The sequence below is a fragment of the Brienomyrus brachyistius genome, chromosome 21 (genome assembly GCF_023856365.1).
Source record: "Brienomyrus brachyistius isolate T26 chromosome 21, BBRACH_0.4, whole genome shotgun sequence".
Classification (NCBI taxonomy): Eukaryota; Metazoa; Chordata; class Actinopteri; order Osteoglossiformes; family Mormyridae; genus Brienomyrus; species Brienomyrus brachyistius.
In genome coordinates, this window is record NC_064553.1 from 13,105,783 (window position 1) to 13,123,956 (window position 18,174).

Below are 18,174 nucleotides of genomic sequence, written 5' to 3' on the forward strand. Positions count from 1 at the left end.
AGAGTTCAGAGCTTGGTCCAGAGATACAAGGGCTTGAGGGTATAAAACAAGGTCTTTTATAAAGCTAGGACACCCCCCACACACACACACAGAACAGCACACCCCTCCCAAATACAGAAGAGATGTGAGGATTGTGCTGAAACTAAATATGGATTTTGAATAATTTCCACTCTTGAAAATATTAAAGTAAACTAAGCAGAAACTTAAATATAGAATACATAAATTACTTAATGCATTTATAAGGCATTTTACGAAGTAACAATTTCACACCTGAACATTTCCTTAATCTACTTCTTGTTTTCCTGCCAAGAAGCATGTAATGGTCATTTCAGGTCTAACGCATGTATTAACTGATAGGTCCACGGTAAAACTGGATATAATGAAACAGTATGAACACATGAGAAATAATGGATTATAAAATGCTTTATAAAATATTTGTATGCACCATAACCTACCAAAAAACATGTAATTTCCTTATTTATCAAAAGACTGAACCGACAGTCACCAACTGGCAGTAGCAGTCATTACTCTGTGGGACATCTTCTAGGTACCAACGATTTCTTTGTAATTTCAATGATGGCTTAAAATACCTTTTAAAAATGAAATTCGTTTTAGTTTCTGGGTTTAACGAAACGAGAAACATTCATTTAGCAGTAAAACACTGCCCTCTGCCGGACGAATTTGGTGTGTAACAAAGATTGCAAGTAATCTGAAGTATATTCTTTTGTAAAAAAAAAAAAAAAATCTGTTCACTTACATTACTTCTAACTTCATTTTATTTGTGATATTATGTTTCTTTACGCTCTTTTTTTTCCAGGCTTAAGAAAATGGATGCGTGGTACAAGACGATATATGGCTAGTTAAAGGCAGGTATTGCACCTGATGAAAGATATCGAATGTTCTGTAAGTATGAAACAATGAGAAGTGTAAATTAGCACCAAGCGCTGTACAAGAAAGACTCTTCTATAAGACTTAGGTCTTGTAATTTATGTAGCAAATTACATGTTTGTTAGTTTTTTTAGTCATGTTTTATTAGTCCATAGTGGCCATGAAGTGTTCTTTTCTATGCTGTGTCTTACCTGGGAAGTGCCATTAGTTTAGGCGATACCAAACGCCTAAATCCGACCTTATGCCCACTGGCGGCAGTAGCAGAATAGAGGATGTTGGCAAAATTGGACAATATTATGAACAATGATGCCAATCCGCTGCAGGGGGCGCTATCTTTTCGTCTAATTCCTCACTCCCCATCCACAGCCGTAACACGTCAGAAAGCATTCTGTCTTGTTATAATATAATATGGTGCTTTCTGTACTAGCATGCATAATTATTTTGCACATAATTATTATTTTAATCTTCCATCCATCCATCCATTTCCCAAACGGCTTATCCTATTGGGTCGCGGGGGGTCCGGAGCCTATCCCGGAAGCAATGGGCTTATTTTAATCTTTAATTTTTTTTATTATACATTCTATTTTTACAATACTCCATCTATTTGTGTATTGTGTGCGTTTTAAATCTGCTTGCACTACGTTTACTTGTTTGCACTGTCTTTGCACGTTGTCTGTTTGGCACTACATGTATGTTAGTGTGCACTATGCTCTTGCTGCTGTGTCCACCAGAACTTCCTCCTGGAATTAATAAAGTGAATCTTAATCTTAAAAGTACGTGTGTACGCTTTCACAGTTAGGAACTAATTATTCATGTTGATGTTTCTAGTCAAACCGTAATACAACGAGCACTTGTGCAACAAAAACTTCCGGTTCTCAGTACTAATTTTGATTTCATAGAATTTTATTTTTAAAATAAAAGTCACTGAACGGTCTTTAAAATACGCATAGTTCGACATGAAAATACGTTTCTCCAATGATCATTTTGTCAACATAGTAAATATATCCTTTTAGACTCGAAATACTGAAATTAATATTTGAATCAATATAAATATGTTTTAAAATAAGTGAAATGCCAGTAAAAAATTCTTAGTTAATTAATACGTATGCTTTCATCTCTCGTTGAATACGTTGATGTCAGTTTAATATATCACGGCAATTTTTATTATTCATGCATATAATTTACATTTAAATACATTGATCAAATATTGATACCGAACTTTTATTTTGACACAATAAGTGGAAAGCAACCGGAACTCTCCCCCTTATTCTTGCCAGCTTCACACTGCTCTGAACCAGGACCTAGTTGGAATTATTTTTTTAAATGTTATGTTTCGGTCTCTGTTGTGTTCTTTTCAGCAACATCTGTTTGCAGATTCACCATGGAAGATCAGGAGATGCAGCTTAAAGTAAAGAGAGGTAATTCATAGTCAGCTACCTGTATTACAAACGTTGCTGGCTTCGTTTAAGTGTGCTGAATTTTCTGTTGCCGTAATCTTTTTATTACAGTAACCGACAAGTTTACCGAGAGTATGTATGTCCTGGCTAACGAGCCGTCCGTGGCACTTTATCGACTACAAGAACACGTCCGGAGATCTCTCCCAGAACTAGTGCAGCATAAAGTGAGTGTTTTATAATCTATATTTTAATTAGGCACCTGACCAGCTACCTGAAGCTTACACGAGACCGCGAACTGATTTTTTTTTTTGCTCCTAATGCATGTATTTGCCTGTAAGTTCCGCTGTAGGCACAAATATAAATAAGTGAAAATGTTACTGAGTTGAAAAACTAAATATTTGTTGTTTTTTTTCTAATATTACGTGACTTCGATTCTTAGACAGATATGCAAAGCTGGGAGGAACAGAGTCAAGGAGCCATCTATACTGTGGAGTATGCCTGCAGGTAAAGACACAATGAATCAGTTACACCAATGCAATTTGTAAACCTGTTCTGCTGCAGCTGATGCTCTGTGCACATATTTCCTTCTTTTGTGTGTTTAGCGCTGTCAAAAGCATGGCTAACAGCAGCTTCTACTTCAAGAGCATCGAGGGGCTGCTCCATCAAGCGATAACATTGAAAGACCACATCAGCGCAGCCCAAGGGCGCAGGTAGTGTATGCTGGGATGCTTGTCACCTGCACTGCTGATGCTCTGCAAACCGTGCCTTTGATTGTACTGTATTTAGAGCAAGTCACGCCTTTATTAGCAAATTAGATGGGTCTATCGAGCCTAGAAGTCTGGCTGATGCTGTCATCATATTTATACGCAGTTTTAATTGACACTTAGTTGTGTCGCTGATGAGTGGAAGATATTATATTTGTTTTCAGTAACATTACGGCTGTCCATCTGTTTTCTCAAAACCTAGTCCGTCAAGAGTTTCAACATACTTTTTCAGATTTATTGCAGGAATTACACGTAAATGCAGTAAGGTGTAAATTTATATCTTTGAAAGTATTTTACTTCTTTAAAGAATATGCGTATATGTACCCAGCAGAGTGGGGTGGCACAGTGGTTAGCACTCGCGCCTCATGACCAGGGTTCGAATCTCTGCCCGGGTTAGGGTTCGGGCAGCGGATTGTGCCCTGCAGTGGGTTGGCGTCCCATCCTTGGTGGTTCCCTGCCTTGCACCCGTAGCCTCCAGGTTTCACTCTGGACCCCCCATGACTCTGAATAGGACAAGCCGTTTCAGAAAATGGATGGATGTACCAGAGTATCTCATCTTTTATTTTTTTTTGTCTTTACGTAAACCATTGTGAGAACAAGCGTTGTTTTTTATGTTAACACATTTTTAATTAGTCACATTAGCCCAGTGTGTATCACAATCCATTTCCGTGTTCCTTATTCATTTATTTGTGCACTTTGTTTCAGTTACATTATGTCCCATTAGCTATTTTTTCCATTTATGCTCAGATGAACCTTTTTTGAACCAGGGACCCCCAAATGAAAACTGACCAGAACTAAGGACCTTCTACTGCTATGTAACTAAGAATTATGATCTGGGGGGTGGGGCTTCAACACTTTTTTTTTTTTCCCCCTTGAATCTTTCTCACTGTGACCAGGGGGGCCCTCTTTAGTATTTTGAGCATTGTGTGATTCAGGTGACACTGCCGGTTTTGTCAGCGCTGTCTGGGCCCCCTGGGGTCATGAACCCATGTTGAAAACCCGTTTTATAGAACAGATTATATTACATAATTGCTTAAATTACACAGAGTTACAGTCGATGCTATGTACTTGATTAGCAGTTTGGAAGTTATAGCTAATGGGGTATTCTGTGTTTGCTTATAAGTTTCATTTGTTTTTGTTTTTTTGTGTTTTTTGACACATGCAAGCTGCCGTAGTGATGTTACTCCCTCTCCCAGTCCCCTTGCCTCTCCACCCAAGTCCCCTTCCTCCTCCTGACCTCTGGGAAGCCCAGGTTAGTAAGCATTAGGGTCAATCTCCAAAGAGGTTCAGGATTCAAGCTCCCCTCTGGCATTTCAAACAGATCCAGGAACTGAAATAATGTTATAATTCCTGGACCAAGTTTATTTTACTATTGGTAGTTTGCAAGCACTGTGTTGAATAAATCGCTTCAGTAATTTGTTGTGAGATGTCTGATTTCTGCACTGATCGCCATTACCTCTGTATGCATCCTCAGGAAGCGTGCTGTGGACACCACCGTGTCAAAAGATGGAGGAGAGAGACCAAACACTGGGGTCTAGGGCTGTGATGTCACCGAAGTGTTTCACTTCTGGGGGGAATGCCATCGCCCTGAGAAGCTACAGGGTGGGAATCTCCTCGCTGTGTGGTTTTTCGCAGAGAATGCCTCAGGGTGCACCATGCAAATAACCCATAGTTCATATGCGGAGGTGGAAAGTTCAGGTCCAGAAAGTATGAATCCAGACCGAGATGTTGTTCCAACCAACCAGTTGAGTACTCTGTGAATGTGACTCTTTATGTTCAGCTGTTTGGTTGAAACAAAATCCTGGTCTAGATCTGCAGTTTCTGAACCTGAACATTCCACCCCTGCTCGTATGTAAAGAAATGAACAGTTTGAATTGTATATTAATGGTAATAAAGGTACATCTACAAAGTAACTCAGCTCATTGTTCACTGATGTATCATGTCTAGTCAGTTGTAACCTTAGTATCAGCATAGGTACAAGTAGTTACTTTTGTATTCAAAAATATGAATTTTTCACGCTTAACATTGCCTATAATCATTAAAAATGTGAGTTGTCAGAAAAGTGTGTTGTCTTGCCGTGTTAAGTTAGGAAATATTTAAGTGTCAAATAAAATTTGCGCTTTTTTTTTGACTCAAAGACTTTGGGTATGTGTTGAACTTATGACACCGCTGTAATGACACTATTTCCATTAAACATGGACTGCAGTTATTTCCGAATGTGAGAGAGAGAACATTTGATGATAAAAAAAAAAAAAAAAAACGGGTAACCTTTGCATACCTTGTTATTTCTCACGCGGAATGCTTTACCCAGGTAGCAGTGTCTGTTTAGCAAATGTTCTTGCTAAATGAGGTCTAGGATCGTGAGATGCCACATACTTATTTTAAGTCATGGCTAATATGCTCAGCACACCATCAGGTGTGGTGGATAAAGACAGATCTTCAGATTACTCTGTAGGAGCTCACAGCCAACACAGTATTCACACATGAGTCACATGTGACCAGATGGCCTATTTCAGAGACTGCCAGTACCACCGCAAGCATTGAAACGGCAAATACCCCAGTCCTCCTGAAAGCAGAAGTGAGCAGTTTCAGGGAAACAGTGTGCAATCTGAACATGCGATCTCACCTAGGGTTTTCTTAGCTCCTGCAGCTGAGAAGAAACAGGCAAGTCTTTGAACTTGGGTTCGTTTCATATTTTAAAGAGCGTTTCCTTGGGCCCCCAACCGTGACCATTAGCTGTACCCCCAGTTGTTTGTTCTGTGACAGACTGAGAAGTTCAGCGCCGTCGATAGGAAGCACAATTCGCAGAATGTTACTCATATACTTCAAAACTGGGTCAGTGCTTTATTCCCACTGCTGTTTATTCAGACCTTGTTCCTGGTTTATCACTCATTTTCATTGTTTTCCAGCTCTCTACGGAAACTACCGGCAACCTTGACCTCATCCTTCTTTGCAAATTATTTTGTGTTGAAGTGCTTAGGTCGAATGACTACATGTACTCCGGTGCATTAGAAGGATGGTCAGGAAGTAGTTCCCTAGCTAGATGTACTGGGTGTCAGTCAGTTGGTGTTAAGGATTCTCCACCAAGCAAAAGAAGGTTGGACCAAATTTGTGTTATGTCTGTGGCAGCTTCAGTAACCATGCCAAAAGTCAGTTTTTCAAGTATGACTTGTATCTACAAATACAGCGTGAGGTTTTGACTTTCCTTGTTTTGCCCACTTCAATCCAACAAATAAAAAGGTATTCAACAAAGAACAATGTTTCTTGTTATAAGCTTGAAGGTGGGGTGGGGGGGGAGATAGGCAGTATTAGGATGAGCATGGCCATAACATTTTTTTAGATTAGTCTGGATTGGAGGCCAAATATGATTTGCTTTTATGGGGTCTGAAATGTGTAGTGGCACCCCTGAGCTTCAATACTCTAGTTTAACGCAGGATATTCAAAGGTTGATAAAATCATTAAAGAAAGGAATACATTTCTAGCTAAACTTTAAAAAACAGCCTTTAAAGCCACCCCATACATGTAACTGGCTGAAAATATTTAGGCACGGATCATATAAGTAAAGAATGGACTTTTTTTTTTAGTAGTCGGAGGAAATCGGAATTAGGCCTACACCGCTGCCTACATCCACCTTTAAACTGCTTATGTGAGAAGGAAATCATGTAGGTGTAAGTTATCATAGGATTATAGTATAACAAACGAAGTCACCGTGTTTTCAACGTCTTTAACCCGAGTAAACATAGCTTTCCTGCAATGACTTACTTTAAAGAGAATTACCGAAACAACTGGAGCGCAACAGCCTACGGGAGCCTTTCCTCTGGGTAATCCTGGTTTCTACTCCCAGTACAAAAAAAGATGCAATTGTTTATTGGCGTCTCTAAATTATCCATTGTGTGTCTGTGCCCTAGGATATTCTGCAGAACATGTACTGTAATGCATTTCATGTAGAAAATAAAAGACATTTCTTAATTTGGCTTGGCTGTGAAATCTACCGCAGAGAATGACGTGAGTCTTGTGGTCAGACTTGTAATGTCCCTTTGAAGTGCGCGGAATCATGGTTCTCTTTTCAACCGATGTGACAATACGACACATGAAAATTATCAGATCGAAATCACGTTTTACACAGAAACGCGGAGAGTTTTTATGAGAATTCTTTCCCCTTCATAATTTTCATGGAATATTCTTAATTTTCGTAAAAAAAATTTAAAAAAAAGAAGCCGCAAAAAGATTTTTTGAAAGTGGTATCAAATTCAAAAGTAAAAATTACGCTAAAATTTGTACCATTATTAGTGAAAGGCAGGGTACGACATAAAGTCTGCGTAAAAATTTTCATATAATCAAGGCTTGAAAGCCTCTCAGCCAATGGGATGGCGAGCTTCGGTGATTGACAGCCCCGCCGCGCCGTCAGCAGACCTCCGCTGCTCTTTGAATTACAAGCTCGAGCACCGACGATTTTGACAGTTGATCGCTGCATCCCACAAATAACTACATGCGGGATACACACTGTTGTCTTTTAATAGGTTAGTTCTGAAGTCTTTCAGCAGTTATTACAGAAGTTTTTTTCTTATTTAGATTTTTTATATATATATCTAAAGTTAAACTTAAATTCAGGGTTGCCAGAGGACTGGGTCCAAGGAGCAGGAAGGGTGCCAAGGGAGGTCCGACGGAATTGCAACAGGTGAGGAATACTTATTATTTAATCTTAATATTTAAATAGCATGCGTAGGTAGTTCAATGTTTATGAAATGGCACGTATCATTATTAAAACTTGATTAAAAGTGTACTTAAAACACCATGGTATTCAAATAAATAACCTGTAGTTTGCGTTACTTAGTTACATATCCATATTTATGTCATATGTAATATTTTATTGAATATGCAGAGTATCTTATATGGGTTGTACAGACTTATACTCTATATACTCTAACAATAATAGATTAAGGGTAGGCCTAATTACATTTTTCAAATCATTATTTGTCTATATCTTGCTTAAATGTACTAACACAGAACAGCACCCGTGTAGTGAAAAATATTTATACGGGGACATCACTTAAAGAAGCTGTGAACATTTTTTTTCCTAAATATTATAAGTTTGTGTATGACCATCAGATGTGTCACATGTGAATTAGTTAATCTAAAGTATGAATATCTTTTTTAAAAATATCTAAATGCAGCTCCGGGTCGAAGGATTCTGATTTGCAGGAATAATTATTCATTATAGTTTATAAGTTAGCCCACACAGGGTTGATATTTTTGTAGTGTATCTAAATGCAGTTTAGACCCAGTTACACTGCTTGATAATGTAAATCTCCTAGAGTTGTTTACAGTAATATCTGGTATTTTGGAAGATTTTTTTGAAATATGAATATATTTAGGGGCAGACAAATATGCAGTCTTAAATGCAGAGGAAACACAGCTCTGAAAAAATTAAGAGACCATTCTATATTTAAAAAAAAAAAAAGAAATCTGCATTTTTTAATCCTGGTTTAATCCTGGCTCTGCTGGCTGAAGGCTACACTGAGCAGCTGGCTGCTTCCAGGCTCATAATATCTAAGACAGCAGCACACAAGAATAAGGTGAAGAAGGCAACACTGGGAACAACCAGAAACTAGCCAGGTAGAGAAGCGACTTTCTAATGCCAGTGATGGCCCTCAACTTATCCGGCAGTGCTTAATAAAAAGGAAGATGATATCAAGTGACCTTCAAAAGGAATGGAAAATATTAAGTGCAGGTGTGAGCTGAACTGCTAGGACAATTCGTATCAGGCTTCTAGAAGCAGGACTTAAGACCCATAAAACAAGGAAGAAGCCCTTCATCTACAAGAAGCAGTGAAGAGACAGGCTGGAGTTTATGGAAAAAAATGTGTACTTTACACATGCACATATGCATAAACTGAAAAATGAGTGAAACTACAAATTTGCCGTGGTGTCTTAATTTGTTCCAGAGCTGTATTTGTCACCCTTGGATAATTTACAAAAGCAAGACTGTAAGCATATAGTGCACTGACAGAGGGGTGAATACTTTGTTAAAATTTTTAAATGGTGCGTCTGACACTGGAAGTATGATTTTCCTTCACCCACACATGTCACTCTGTGGGAACTATCCAATAATGAGCTCATGAGTACATAGACACCAAATGTGTTAACCAATCAGGATCACTCCTGAAGTCATTGACAAGCAATTAGAGAATAAATCCATCATTCAGAATCCACTGCAAGGTCCCTGAAACACAGTTTGATGCTAAATTTAGGAGAGACACCTGTCCCATTGGGGGAATATTTCTGGTATCCAGTCATACATTCAGACAATATTCTTCACATCCCTGTTTAGTTGAGACGGCATTGTAATGTATTTTCTTTGACCTCTGTCCCTCTGCTTTGACATTGTGGACTATCAGTTCAGAGGTTTGAGGTTTGCTAAAAGTTGTGGTTCTGCTCTGGTGTCTTTTCTTAATATCTCTTTATTTGGGCGAAGACTTCATCCAGAGATTGCTTGTAACTCCTGTGTACAAGAAAACAAGTGCAGTTGACGGAAATAAAAACGTGATGTTGACTTCTGACGAGCTGCATTTAATAACACTTTTTTTGATCTCCGTGGGGAAATTTCTTAAATCTCTTTTCACCTACCCCATCTTGCTCGCCATGACACACAGACACATATATAGGTGACAACAAGCTTGGCGGCAAAGGGCAGCTTCCGGCAGCAGTGCCCCTGGAGCTGGGGGTTAAGGGCCTCGCTCAACGGCCCACAGACATGTGACTTTTCTGCTGACGTCAGGGTCGAACCAGCAACCAGCCAATCATGGGTACTTAGCCACACACTACCCCATTTGACTAGTCATATGCCTACAAGTTAGAATGCAAGCTTAGGAAAACATGAAAAATACAACCTTAAAAGACTAAAAACATTCTTTCTACACTGATTAAACAGAACCGTAAAATATGTTGACTGTGCAGCACACATTTGTCTATGGTTGGATAGTGAGAGGAAGAGTATTGTAGAGCTGTAGACTGGTGGCTTCTGAATGGTATTTACATTGGGATACAGAAGAATGTAGCCAGGAAGCAGGTGGATAGTTCAGGTCCAGAAAGTAAAAAATCCAGACCAAGATTTGCTTCCAACCAAGCAATTGTGTATGCTGTGACTGTGACTCTTTATACTCAACTGGTTGGTTGAAACAAAATCTTTATCTGGATTTTTACTTTCTGGATCTGAGTGTTCCACCTCTGATTAAGGGCATAGGTTTAGCTTTTCACATCGCTAGGGACCAAATCAGCCCCAAATAACGCTCTGCCCCCTCCCCACAATATTGGTAGGGACATGTTCCTACCATTCTTACCCAAGTCTATGCCCTTGAGGCTTATGGAGAGGCAACATTGTGAAAATACAGCCTATTTTAAAGTGAGACATAGAGGGAGGTGGGAGTAGGCAGTGGAAAAATAGAGTGAAGGGCTCTTACGCTGATTATAGGCTGCGATGGGGAGTCAGTTTGGAGAAGCAGTGATGAGAACATAGTGACAGCATCATTGAGCAATTGTTCATTTTGTATAACAATATTATCTGAAGGACTTAGCCATCCGCATTTGTTCCAGACTAATCTGGGTTTTCTGCATGTTTTGAATGAGTTTATGTATCTTTTTTTCTTGATTATGTACTTGAACAGTACACCATGACATGATATTTCACGATTCAAAAATATGAGGATACATGTTGTAGGGGTGTAACAATGCATTGTGGTGTAACTTAGTTACGCACAAGAGGGTGCAATATGCACAATCTCAGTTTTGCTTTGAGATTTTGATCAATTTTTGTGTTTTATACTGGAGTCTGAAAAATCAGTGTAAAAAATGAATTGTTTCAAAACAACTATTTTGGAAATGTACATGACTGAAAAGGAATTAATAATGACTGATAGATCCAGAGGTGGAGATTTCAGGTCCAGAAAGTACAAATCCAGACCAAGATTTTGTTTCAACCAACCAGTTGAGTACTCTGTGACTGTGACTCGTTATACTGAACTGGTTGGTTGACACAAAATCTTGGTCTAGATTTGTACTCTCTGGACTTGAACTGTCCACCTCTGATTAGGTCTTAGGTTGTTTTCAGTCTCTTGATAGCATAAAGGAATATTTTTGGTCCCTGGTCCTTGTAATTAACTGTAATTGAATAGCCGTTATGAAATGTACAATAAATACTGTGAAGAAACTGAGCATGTCCAGATTTTTCGTAGAATAAGAAGTTATCCCAGAAAGTGACTGATAGGACAGGAATGGGAAGGAAGAAGATAAAGATCTCACAGATTCAGGACCAGCGAAACCGACAGGTAAAGCTCCAGTCCCAGTTTGTTTTGACTGTTTGTAACTGCTTCCAGGCCTTTTGAAGATATCAAGCATGTAAAGGATTTTCCAAATCAAGTAAAGAAAGCTGCTAAACAAAACCCTGACAGGGCAAAAGGTGTGATATGCATCTGTTTGCATAGGCCTGTGTATTTGTACCCAGAAGGTTGCCAGTTCAAATCCCTTGTTTGTCTGTTTGATTTCACTGAGGGGGGCCTTGAGTAAAACCATAAACTATAATTGTTTCAGGGATCGACTGACCCTGTTTCATTGATTGTATGTTGCTTTGGATAAAAGTGTCCACTGAGTAAATGAAATTCTGGTATTTATGAAGACGGTCTAACACAAGTACAGGTACCTCAAAATGCTTCTTTGACATATTCTGTCTTGTTCTTCTTTGAGACACACACATAAATATACACACACTGTTAAGAATGAAACAGTATCTGACCATTTATCTGGCACCCCTGGATAATTGTGGGGGGTTAAGGGCCTCGCTCAAGGGCCAAACAGAGACATGTGCCACAGCTCGAGCAGACGACCTTCAGAACGTGAATAGAAAGGTGTAACCCACTTAGCCCCTCACTGCCAAAACATCACTGCTATTAGCTCTCAGTCCAACTTTCGAAATATTTTTGGATATGTTTATATTTTCCATTGTAATTTAAATATGCACAGTTGTGTATGAATGGTGTATCAAAGGGAAAGCTCCCATTGTAATACTCGCCAGGTGACCTTCACGAAGCGCAAGTTCGGTCTGATGAAGAAGGCGTACGAGCTGAGCGTGCTGTGCGACTGTGAGATCGCCCTCATCATCTTCAACCACTCAAACCACCTGTACCAGTACGCCAGCAGCAACATGGACCAGGTGCTGCTGAAGTATACGGCGTTCAGCGAGCCTCAGGAAAACCGCACCAATGCGGACATACTGCAGGTGCCACGCCCCGCATTCTGCACATTACCCAAGCGTTCATTGCGTTTTGTCTTGATGGGCGTCTTTTCTGCTGCTGAGCTCTCCCTCTCTCTCTCTCTCTCTCCCCTTCTCTCTCTCTCTGCCTTTCGCTCTCTCTCTCTCTCTCTCCCCTTCTCTCTCCTTCTCCCTCTGCCTTTCACTCTCTTTCGCTCTCTCTCTCTCTCGCTCTCCCCCCCCCTCCTTCCTCTCTCACTCCCTCTCCCCTTCTCTTTCTCTCTCTCTCCTTCTCTCTCTCGCTCCAGGGTTTCCGTGGGTCCTTAAAAAGTCCAAAATTCAATAATCTGAATTTTCGGCCTCAAAATGTCTTAAATACGATTTTGACAGGTCTTGAAAATTGATTGGAATATTAAGTCAATGTTACAGTGTGATCCGTGGTTTCAGTTATCTGCAGTTTGAAATTATAGAACGGTTCATAAGTTTTAAAATTCCGCCCCTCGTGAGGACGGGCTGCTAAGATAATTTTAAACAAATTTTTCCTATTTGAGGTTATGTACAGGTACACGATGCAGTATTTTTCATCACTCCTTCCTCCCTTCATACATATTTTTTCATTGCTCTGTCGTCTCTCGAGAATTAGTCTAAAACATCAGAATCCCTTTCATTGGAGCGAGTGCCGGACTGTACGCTACTGGATAATAATGTACAGTGTACAGTACTATCACTGCATTTAATGTCACTAATGTCTTACCATGTATGATTTATCAGTTAATCTTTACCATATGTCTGTACACAAAAATCATGTAATATGTGGGGTGAGCGGATGATTCGCTGTTATCCACAGTTTTGGCTACATATTGTCTTAGACTGTATCACTCACTGATTTTGGGGGACTACTGTACTTTTATAAAGTTGCATTAACTTAAGTATGGCATTTACATATGTTTTGTTGAAAAATGTATATATATGTATATGCTTCAACAAAACTACAGAACGAAACCAGCATGGAACTAATGACCACTACCCGCTACTCATTAACTGCAAACTGCGTAGCTTGGTCAGAGTTTTATCGCAGCACACCCAGCTCAGTGTGTTGCGATGTGGTGTGTGGGTTAACATGGTGTCTCCTCTCACCAAAAAAAAAGCTGAATGTTCATGTTGAATATCAATAAATTAATTTACTCTGCGAGCAATTCTGGGACTTTGATTTTCCTTCATATTTTTTGCCAGTGTGGATGGGAAATAGGTCTTGAATTGCAATCATAATGGTCTTAAAAAGGTCTTAAAAAGTCTTTAATTTAACTCTTCCTCTGCACCATAGACCCTGCGCCGGAAAAATCTCACCAGCAGAGGGCAGCGGGAAGAGGATGGCACACACACAAATGCCCCATGGTGCCAGGGGCTCGGTGCAGGAATGGGGACAGCGCACTGCCACTTTCACAGACGCCAGAATGTAAACACCTACCCCCAAGCTAGCTTATTAAACGCTGCTGACCCGCTCAGCATGCACTTTGAACAAAAGCAAAGGTGTTAGTTTTTAGCAAACCGCGCTAACCCAAGGCACTGCGAGGAGTATCGTTTTTGTGCTTTGATGCTAATGGTCTCAGGGGAGATCACACTTTACCGAAAAAAGAAATGCAAATCAAGTGTTTCACAAGTGGGTGAGACCAGATCACACCCACATGGCCAGGCAGACAGAGGATGTCAGGATCTACATGCATGGTGGTTTTCTCACAATCTGTTCTAAAACAGATAGAGTAAACCATTTACTGCCTGGTCTCACTGAAGAAAATGAGCTGTTTCATCAAATAAGTCATTTCTCTTTTTTTCTTCCTCTCTCTTCCATTTGCTGTTCTCTTTAAAGGTACAGGCTCTGGATAGCCCTCCAGGGGGCTCCCTGCCCACTGAGAATGGGGTTCCTTTTGTGGGGATTGCCAAACCGAGCCCAGGGTCTCAAAGACTGCCAGCCGGCGCTCACTGCTCCTTAGTGATGCCTCACTCAGGTAAGGCACATGCCTGGCCCAGTAGGGAAAAGTGCAGCCTTTTTACCGTGTTGTGAATGCTTGTCAGGGAAAATGGCTATCACTTTGCTACCTTGTCCTGTAAACGGCTAACAATTTGCTACCTTGTCCTGTAAACGGTTATCACTTTGCTACCTTGTCCTGTAAACGGCTATCACTTTGCTACCTTGTCCTGTAAACGGCTATCACTTTGCTACCTTGTCCTGCAAACGGCTATCACTTTGCTACCTTGTCCTGCAAACGGCTATCACTTTGCTACCTTGTCCTGCAAATGGCTATCACTTTGCTACCTTGTCCTATAAACGGTTATCACTTTGCTACCTTGTCTTGCAAACGGCTATCACTTTGCTACCTTGTCCTGCAAACGGCTATCACTTTGCTACCTTGTCCTGTAAACTGCACTGTGTAGTCTGGTGTTGTTTCTGTCCTTTTGTTTTTTTTGTGCACCTTGGTCCTGGAGGAACAATGTTTCGTTTCACTGCATACTTTATATATGGCTGAAATGACCAATAGACCTACTTGACTTGACTTTTTTTTTGGGGGGGGGGGGGGGGGGGGGGGTTAAAGCCCCCTAAAATAGGTCTAACTACACCACTACAACCATATTTCATATTTGTGATAATTATTTTTCATTTTTATTATGGCATCCCTTATTTAAAATTCATTGCGAAAACAGAGGCGTTTCAGAGATGTCTGAAAAATAAATGTTGCATACATTAAGGTGTTCCTCAACAGAAAGTTTTAAAAATAGTTGTTTTTCTTCTCAATGTTTGTGCTGCAAATAGTATCTTACTGATTTCACGTTTCCTGTTACACTGCTTCTCTGAATGAACTGGTTCTGCAGGCTTCCCCCATAGCAACTGGAGCCAATCCCAGGAGATGAAGATGTCTGTCCCTTTCAGCGTGGGCGACAGTAGGAGATCTCAGTCCTTCCAGCTTGAGGGGCAGCCCAGCCACAGCAGTGCAGTGAGAGAGGTTGCCCATCAAGAACTGATAAAAAAAACCTCTGTAATGTAGAGATTCTAGAATGTCGAGTCAAAGTCAAGTCAAAGTATCTTCATTATCTGTGCACAGTTACCAATTAGGAGGCACTGAAGATGTTTCTCTGTGCAAAAATGTTGTCTTCTGTTGGATGCTGGTGGCTCACAACTGGTCCCTCCTTTTTGCAGCTGGTACCAACCCAGCGAAAATTGGCCCAAGGGAAGACAGGGCTGCTGGGACACAGCCTGAGTGAATGTAGGCTCTCCTCCAAGTAGCCATCTCTCAATTATTTCTGATCATTTTATTTTATGTAGTTCTCACCCCTAGTCCTAATGGACCCCTGAATGCACAGGTCTTATGTGTGTCTGAGTTATTTAGAGCTGATCAAACTGCAGTTAAAGAACTAGAAATAAAGTTGTACCTGTACATCATGCAGATTCTATAAGGGCTCACTGAATGTCACAAATCCAGCTTTGTAAACTGAGTCCAACGATTTTCTCGGCTGTCACAGCCTACATTTACACTTTCAATTAACTTATTGTGAGACAGTTAATATGTTTTTCAAATCCCACCATTACTTTGTGTGTGTGCATTTGAAGTCAAAACAAATAACATGATACAAAAGAAAGCAAAATGTTTCTTATATCCTCCTCTCATAAAACATGCTGAGATGTTATTTTAAGTAACAGATCTTCGATATTTGTGAGGGTTGATGATCTTCCACTTGCTTGCGTCTCCTTAGACAACCTCTGCCTGAGCTCTGCAAGTCCACGAAACAGCGCGTTTGGCCCCTTGCGAGAATCACACGACCAGGAAGAGCTTATGTTGTCTAGCAGCCGGGGGGGGTAAGCCTAACTTTACGTGACTTTACATTACATGGTCTCTGTGGAAATATGGGCTATATTTTAATAAGAATGTATAAACACGGTGCAAAAAGGTTGTTTCCATCCCCTGAAATCTTTTCAACAGTCTCTCCAGTTTGTGAGTTGGGTATTTCAGTAAATTGCATCATACAACAAAAGAAAGAGCAGTTCTGAATTACAAAAGTCACAATGTATTGTAGAGTAAAAATAGCTTAGGTTCTGTTTTATTTGCTGAATTCCGGATACTGCTTGATTTAAAAAAATATCCAGTGGTGTAGTTTACTGAGCTTCACTGAATTTGACAGAGAATTCCTGCCTTATACAGCAGTGTATTTTACTAACAACTTCTTCACATGCATTTTTGGTTTGCAAGTGATAATTCTTAAAACCTCTTTTGATACATACCTGTCAATAATGTTTTTAAGTCTTATCACGCAATAGTGAAAATTAGTAGTTTTTCTAAGGCACGTCTTTGGGATTTTGTTTTGAAGGATATCCACAGGGGGGCGCCATTTCTCTGCAGTGACCTCCACAGAATCAGCGTTCCACTCCCATTTCAACCTCAGCATCAAATCAGAGCGGCTCTCACCTGAGCTTAGCTTCTCTCCACACCCACCCCACACTCGCTACCCCAGTTCGGTGACTGGGGGTGTCGCCCCCAAAGGGGCGGCTCAGCCAAACTCTCACATGTGAGAGAAACCCGGATTCCCCGAGTAGCGGCTACAGGTCGCAGGACCTTGTCCTGCACACAAGGAGTTTCCAAGCGCTGCCTGTCTGAAATAACGTCTCTACTGCCAGTCATTCTAACTGATGCCGCAGTTACATTATTGTTCTCTGGAGATCGGATTAAGGGAACTTTTATATACACTTTCGCTTTTAAAGTGCTTTTAAAGTGTTCTGTGCTGTACTTGCCGCATGATATTGTATACACATTTATAAATATATAATTTTATTCAGTTTAACTGAACAATTTTAATAATGGATTTCGGAGACATTGTTTTTACTTGACTAATTAAATATAATGTTTGCTATTATCTGTTTTTTTTTTTTTTTGTCTATTTTCCCTATAACTTTCCCTTCTATAGTCACATATCTGCATGAAAGCCCACAAGACGGCACCTTGGTCCCATTTACGGTCCCAATGCTAATGGTTATGCTAATTCTACGCAGATCAAAAGTTTGCCTTTCATTAATGATTCCTTTATTCTTGCTGACAAAAGAGACATCTAAAGGAACAGCCTGGGAAAGTTTAACAGCTCAGTGTGGCGGTATGGCGGTGTCTTATTAGCTTTAAGTAATGCACGGGCAGGATGAAACAGGCGCACAAGCAGCCCCACTGTCTTTTCTCCTGCGACAATGACGCTGCTTTTTTGCTTAGATGAAATTCGTTTTGGCTTTGTGCGCGTAATTTTGAAACACAAGCGCATTAAACATTTAATTACATAAATCAAGTAACACAATACTAGATTTTAATAAAGTATATATTAATTATTATATTATGACGTGTTTTTTTTCCCCACACATGCGCACATTCATCTTCCTAACGTGTTCTGTAAATTATTCCATTCACACATGGATGAACATCGTTTTCTCTCTCCAAATAGAAAGGAACCGGGGGGGCCGATATCGGGGCCCCTCCCCTGAGAGCCGCGCCGGTCTGCGGAGCTTCACCGTCCCTATAGCAACAGACTGGGCCTCCGAGCAGACGCACTTAATTAATGTAATTATATAGATATGTCAGTCCCGTCACCTTCAAGTTCACGAAGCCAGACGCTCTTCTCAGACACGTCGGGAGCCTCTCGATATTGTGAGAGATTTCACCGTGTCTACCTAGGGGAGCGCTACAATATGCGGGCACAATGCGCGCTGTGTGCGGGGAGGAGCGACAGCAGAGACACGCACGCTACTTACAAACAGCTGTTCCAGCCCCTTTGTTAAGAGCCCGAGCCTCTCATGGAAATTTCTCCAGTTCCCACGATTAAAAAAAGGGGGACACCCTCGAATTATGGTCTCA

General features: G+C 40.4%; 2 protein-coding genes and 1 long non-coding RNA gene across 5 annotated transcripts; 2 read left to right on the forward strand and 1 right to left on the reverse strand.

Annotated features, from left to right (window-relative positions):
- The first annotated feature begins 2,145 nt into the window (after positions 1–2,145).
- Positions 2,146–5,180, forward strand: borcs8 (BLOC-1 related complex subunit 8). Of its 2 annotated transcripts, XM_048989951.1 has the most exons (6): positions 2,146–2,306; positions 2,397–2,509; positions 2,725–2,789; positions 2,888–2,995; positions 4,216–4,301; positions 4,524–5,180. In XM_048989951.1, the coding sequence occupies exons 1-5, from the start codon at positions 2,270–2,272 to the stop codon at positions 4,283–4,285; spliced, it is 393 nt and encodes a 130-aa protein (XP_048845908.1). In that variant the 5' UTR covers positions 2,146–2,269; the 3' UTR covers positions 4,286–4,301; positions 4,524–5,180. The 2 variants fall into 2 exon arrangements, with proteins under 2 accessions (XP_048845908.1, XP_048845909.1); XM_048989952.1 differs by lacking the exon at positions 4,216–4,301.
- Positions 5,181–6,795: 1,615 nt separating this feature from the next.
- On the forward strand, positions 6,796–17,651 carry LOC125717120 (myocyte-specific enhancer factor 2B-like). Of its 2 annotated transcripts, none has more exons than XM_048990098.1 (10): positions 6,796–6,870; positions 7,661–7,727; positions 11,280–11,372; positions 12,116–12,319; positions 13,617–13,748; positions 14,160–14,298; positions 15,161–15,291; positions 15,486–15,552; positions 16,040–16,142; positions 16,652–17,651. In XM_048990098.1, exons 1-10 carry the CDS (start codon positions 6,803–6,805, stop codon positions 16,851–16,853), a joined length of 1,206 nt encoding a protein of 401 aa, XP_048846055.1. In that variant the 5' UTR covers positions 6,796–6,802; the 3' UTR covers positions 16,854–17,651. The 2 variants fall into 2 exon arrangements, with proteins under 2 accessions (XP_048846055.1, XP_048846057.1); XM_048990100.1 differs by lacking the exon at positions 6,796–6,870 and adding an exon at positions 7,476–7,569.
- LOC125717121 (uncharacterized) lies at positions 14,323–14,757 on the reverse strand. Its single transcript, XR_007384479.1, has 3 exons — positions 14,669–14,757; positions 14,514–14,575; positions 14,323–14,451 (listed from the first exon to the last, which is right to left on the reverse strand). It is a non-coding gene; the product is annotated as an uncharacterized LOC125717121 (long non-coding RNA).
- Positions 17,652–18,174: the final 523 nt, after the last annotated feature.

Bases quoted from the DNA above. Each gene is read 5' to 3' on its own strand.
- borcs8 (XM_048989951.1), top strand. From the start codon at position 2,270: ATGGAAGATCAGGAGATGCAGCTTAAAGTAAAGAGAG. The intron at 2,307-2,396 runs GTAATTCATAGT...TTTTTATTACAG, and splicing joins GCAGCTTAAAGTAAAGAGAG to TAACCGACAAGTTTACCGAG. The intron at 2,510-2,724 runs GTGAGTGTTTTA...TTCGATTCTTAG, and splicing joins CAGAACTAGTGCAGCATAAA to ACAGATATGCAAAGCTGGGA.
- LOC125717120 (XM_048990098.1), top strand. From the start codon at position 6,803: ATGACTTACTTTAAAGAGAATTACCGAAACAACTGGAGCGCAACAGCC. The intron at 13,749-14,159 runs GTAAACACCTAC...TTCTCTTTAAAG, and splicing joins ACTTTCACAGACGCCAGAAT to GTACAGGCTCTGGATAGCCC. The intron at 15,553-16,039 runs GTAGGCTCTCCT...GCGTCTCCTTAG, and splicing joins GGGACACAGCCTGAGTGAAT to ACAACCTCTGCCTGAGCTCT.